General features: G+C 37.6%; 1 protein-coding gene across 1 annotated transcript; it reads right to left on the reverse strand.

The window, feature by feature from the left end:
• Positions 1 to 2,377: 2,377 nt before the first annotated feature.
• On the reverse strand, positions 2,378 to 3,637 carry LOC145127838 (uncharacterized). Its single transcript, XM_079062960.1, has 2 exons — positions 3,569 to 3,637; positions 2,378 to 2,923 (listed from the first exon to the last, which is right to left on the reverse strand). Exons 1-2 carry the CDS (start codon positions 3,635 to 3,637, stop codon positions 2,378 to 2,380), a joined length of 615 nt encoding a protein of 204 aa, XP_078919086.1.
• Positions 3,638 to 5,707: the final 2,070 nt, after the last annotated feature.

Here is a 5,707-nt window from a genome sequence, read left to right on the forward strand (position 1 = left end):
CCATAGATTGATTTCTCAAGCTTACACACTCTATTGGGGTATTTAGCATCTACAAAACCCTCTGGCTAACTCATGTAAATATCCTCAGCCAACTTTCCATTAAGGAAAGCGGTTTTGACATCTATCTGCCAAATTTCATTATCATGAAATGCAGCTATGGCTAACATAACCCTAATAGATTTAATCTTGGCCACCGGTGAGAAGGTCTCATCATAGTCAACCCCTGGGGTTTGAGTAAAGCCCTTCGCAACCAGTTGAGTCTTGAAGGTGTGCACCTTTCCTCCCATGTCGGTCTTCTTCTTGAAGATCCATTTGCACCCAACTGTCTTTCGACCTAGCACATTGTCAACCAAGTTCTAAACTTGATTGTCATACATGGACTGGATCTCGTTGTCCATTGCCTCTTTCCATTTAGCAGACTTAGGGCCCGCCATGGCTTCCATGTAGTTAGAAGGTTCATCCAAATTTACCAGTGTACTATCACTGATAAACGTATCACCATCCGTAGTTATATGGAAACCATAAAACTCTGGTGTCATTCTAACTCGAGTGGAACGCCTAAGAGGTAACGACTCGTCTATAGGTTCAACGGGAATTTCTTCCTCGAGTTGAGTGATAGTGTTAGAGGTTCCTTCATTGCTTGGTTCTTGAATTTCTTCAAGATCAATCGTACTCCCACTGTCCTCTTTGCATATGAGCTTTCTCTCACGAAAAGAATCTTCTTCTTGCTACGAAGACCCCGTTCTCACTAGGTATGTAGAACAAGTACCCAAAGGACTTATGTGGATAGCCGATGAAAATGCATCGCTCACTACGAGGTTCATGCTTGTTGTGAGTCTCTCGACTAACGAAATCTTCACAACCCCAAACCTTGATATGTGCTAATGAGGTAACCTTCCATGTCCACATTTCGTGAGGTGTTTTGGCAACCTTCTTTGTCGGAACAAGATTTAGAATGTGGGCGGCAGTCTCTAAGGCATACCCCTAGAATGAGATTGGTAGTGAAGCTCGAATCATCATGGAACGAACAATGTCCAAGAAGGTTCGATTACGCCTCTCAGCTACGCCATTAAGTTGTGGCGTCCTAGGAGGTGTCAATTGTGAAACAATTCCACATTCCTTGAGGTAGTCGTGGAACTCGATACTAAGATACTCACCACCCCCTATCAGATCCGAGAATCTTGATCTTCCTGTCCAATTGATTCTCGACTTCATGTTTGAATTCTTTTAACTTTTCAAAGGTTTCTGACTTGTACTTAATTAAGTAGATATACCAATATCTGCTATATTCATCGGTGAAAGTCACATAAAATCGATTTGCATCCCTTGTGGTGGATCTGAAGGGCCCATACACATCTGTGTGTATGAGATCCAATAATCCCTCACTTCTTGGATAAGAACCCGTGAAAGGTGATTTAGTCATTTTTCCAAGTAAACAAGACTCGCATGTATCATCCGTCCTTAAGTCAAATGATTCCAACACTCCGTCCTTTTGGAGTTGGGAAATGTGTTTCTTGTTGACATGTCCAAGAAGACAATGCCACAATCATGCTTTGTCTAAACCATTAGACGAATCAATTTGCACCACACTATTTGTTAAATTGTCTACAACCATCACAGTTTCATACACGACATCACAAGGTAATGCTTGAAAATAAAATACACCGTTATAATAAGCATAAATAGAACCATTCTCATTATCAAAAGTATATCTAAAAACTTGTTTATATAAACCATGAAATGAAATAATATTTCTTGTCATTTCTGACGAGTAACAACAATTATTTAAATCTAAACATAACCCGCTACTAAGCACTAAAGAATAAACACCAATCTTGGTAACAGGGTACGATCTTCTATTGCCCATTGATAGTTTCATCTTCCCATGCTCCACATCTTCACTTCTTCTTAGTCCCTGTAAGTTAGAGAAAATATGAAAACCACATCTTGTATCAAGAACCCAAGATTTCGAATGTGATGAGTGTTTAGATAGAATAGTGTAAATACCTGCCGAGGTTGGCTTGACCTTGCCATCCTTTATGTCTTGCAAGTACTTGGGGCAACTTTTCTTCTAATGCCCCTTGTCATGGCAGTAAAAGAAAGTAGCCTCCTTAGGATCGGAGGCAGGGGGAGCTTCGGAACTAGATTTGCCTTTGGGGCCATTACTTGACGACCCAACTTGAGACTTTCCCTTCCATTTCTGTTTCGAGGGAGCTTTCCTCTTTTTCCCTTTCCCTTGCCATATGGCCAAGACAGTAGCAACAGCAGGAGTGGAGGCAATACTTTTTCCCTTCATCCCACTCTCGGCGGTTCTTAGCAAGCTTTGGAGTTGACTCAATGTAGTTTCCTCCTTGTTCAGATGATAAGCCATAATAAACTAATCATAACATCTAGGTAATGAGTGCAAGAGTATGTCAATAGCCAATTCCTCATCGAAGTTAACATTGAGCTTCAACAAACGATCCACGTAGCGTTGCATACGTTGCAAGTGGGTTGTAACAGAATCTCCATCCTTCATCTTGATTGTTATGAGTGACTTGACTATTTCGTACCTTTCTTGATGGGCTCGTTGATGGTAATTCTCCATCAAGTCCTTGCACATCTCATAAGGCCAATAGTCGTCATAGAACCTTTCCATCTCGGGAGTCATAGTAGCCATCATGATGCATGCCACTTTGGTAGCATCGTTACATTGTCTCTTATATTCAACAATTTCTTCGGGAGTAGATTTAGTTTCATCAATCTCGTTCAGCTCCTTTTCGAGAACGTATTCCTTGTCCTCAAACCTCAAGGCCATTCTGATGTTACGCATCCAATCATTAAAATTAAAACCATCAAAGGTGACCTTCGAGTAGATGCTCAAGAGCGAGAACTGGTTGGAGTTGTTGTTGGATGAGCCGGAAGTATTGTTTGAAGTTGACATCTAAAAAAGAAAAATGATAAGATTTGATTAGATAATAAAATCCTTAACATAACACCCAAATGAAATATTAAGGCTAGGATCCAACTAAATAATTCACAATTCAGAAGAGGGATGTCATAATCCAATTGCAAATTATTTAAAGGTAGGTAAATGACAAATTACCAATTTCATCACTACGAAAACGAAATTTTAAACGAATTAAGTTTTAAATGAAATTCCTAGGTCTTTTGAGATTCATTGAACTATTCAATGTCATGTTTAATCTCGATTATGCCCTTTCCATTTGTGACTGGGATACCGAGGATCACAAACAATGTGTGAATAACCATGCAAATTAGTTTGGTACTCTCGATGTCATTTATCATCTAATTAATGTGTCGGTTAACCACACACGCTCCATTAATCAACAATAATTTACGAGCTACCCACTGCCACCCTTTATTAGTCCATATTAGTGTGTCGGTTAACCACATATGTTAATTAGATGATAAAACGACTTTAATAAAGTGCAATGTGCAATTTCATGGATTAGCATCAAGTTCACATTTTCCTAAAGTAATTAAGATTGGGAATTTTATGAAAAATATTTAGTTACTTCATATATTTCATTATACTTGTTAATGAGAATTAAGTGTCCTATCAAACCCGTTCGGCTAACGACCCTCCCCTAATCAAAAGAGCGGCGGGTAAGACTGGATACCCAATGACGGTCATTTTATAGGTCGCTTCCTTAAACTCCCCTTATAGACCAGCTTCGTGAATGAGGCCTACTAACTGTAACAGTGACTTTTCTTATACATATATATAAATATTAACATTTAATTTTACAATATATATAAGGGTGTATTTGAAACTTTTAAAATACTAGGGTTCTAAATTTTAAAAATTTCAAAATTAAACTATTTAATTTAAATTTTAAATTTTAAATCCAAGGGTGTGTTTTTTTAAAACCTTTCCAAACTACTAGGTTAAATTTTAAATAATTAAATTAGCAAATTAATTTTATCTTTATCAAAAACTTTAACCCAATCATGAATTTATGATAAGGATACAAAATTACTGATTAAAATATCCCATTTTAAAAAATTAAAACAAATTTAAGGTAATTATCCTAATCAATCCATGAGAGAATTATCAAAACCAAAAATTTAGGATCTGACAGTGCAACTCGTCGAGTTGGGCAATGACCTCATCGATTTGCATGCCAACTCGTCGAGTTCATGAACTAACTTGCCGAGTTCCATGAACAGAATGACGATTATGTTCCCTTCTCCTTTGAAAAATTCACAATTGCATCATATTCAACAGAAAACTAATCCTAGTCTATGATACCACTGATGGGTCTTGAGTAAAACAACAATTCCTATGTGTGCATGCAACCCTAATGTTTTGGATCTAGGTTTTCTCTAATTGAACATGCAAACTTGAACACAAATGGAGAAACCCTAGGAAGTGTATACTATTTTCAAAATTCATATAAAACTAGGGTTAGGTTACATACCCTGATTGTTATATTGCAATAACAATGAATCCCTTGTAGATCTTGAAGCTTGAGAAATTAGTGTCACAAGTGTAACACCTCTAATGGCTCACAAACACATAATGCTAGAGAATGATATGAGAGAGGAAGAGGTGAAATTTTTGGTTCTAGCTTCTCAAAAGAGTGGCCAAAATTGAAAGCCTTCTTGGGTTCTATTTATAGTGTACCAAGGATGTTATGGATAACCCTAATCTCAAATATGGTAATTATCCACCTCCTTTGATTATTCATATATGATAAGATATTCTAGAAACTCTAGAATAATCTTTCATATACCATTAAAAACCGTCCACCCTTCCCCTAGGAAGGTTTTGGACCCTTTTGTTCAACTATTGAACAATTGCACTTTAGTCCATGCACTTTTAATTAATTCCTTTAATCCCAAAATTAATTCCAAATTAATTTGATTAAATATTAATTAATAATATGATTACTAATTAATATATTATTTCCATAACATATTAATAATCATTTAATCTAGTTTATTAATTAATTAATAAATTATTCCTCTTCCTCAATTAATCATCATGTCTAGTTGCACGTGTGAAGGCAACCCAAAAGGACCATGTCATTATCAATTTCAAGTGCATACCAATTATAGTTATGGGCTTAGACACCTAATCCAACACAGACTACAATTGGTCATGTAGCGTTCAGTTTAGCATCAGGTCGGTGTCGTGATGGTTCAAGAATTAGTGCCAGTCGAGGTTTTCTTTCGGAAGTCGCTTGGGGTGACTTTTTGAGGGTCTTTTGGCTCAGCAACCGGGCGGGAGTCTGGTATTTCAGATAGTTGGCAGACAAGTTGGGACCAAGGAGGTCTCGACTGCTTTTGGGAAAGCAACTAGGAGGTAGTGTGGTGTTTTGAGCAATAGTAGTGATTTGGGATTCTTGTGTGTATGGGAGCTTGCTGATCGGAAAATGCTAAGTCACTTGCAGTAGGATTAAATAATCTTAGAAAAATTGATTTGACCCTGTTGCACAGCTCTCGTTTGAGTCTAACCGTTGCAGGGATAGATCTTCTACTCGAAGGATTATCTGAGCCTTCTGTTAAGTATAGGCGTTCTACATTTGGTTATGGTCAGTGTATTTGTGTTGTTGGTAGCATCAAGATGGTCAGGGTTTGAAGTGTTATGTTGGACTGTTATTCGATGAGGATTTGGCATGGAGTTGTTTCAGCATGGGCGGTCTGTCGGGGAGTCTGTCCAATATAGATTTCAGGTTTCAGAAAGGTAGAAGTGGTTTTC

This window comes from Lactuca virosa, chromosome 7 (assembly GCF_052849685.1).
Source record: "Lactuca virosa cultivar CGN04683 chromosome 7, Lactuca_virosa_CGN04683_v6, whole genome shotgun sequence".
Taxonomy (NCBI): domain Eukaryota; kingdom Viridiplantae; phylum Streptophyta; class Magnoliopsida; order Asterales; family Asteraceae; genus Lactuca; species Lactuca virosa.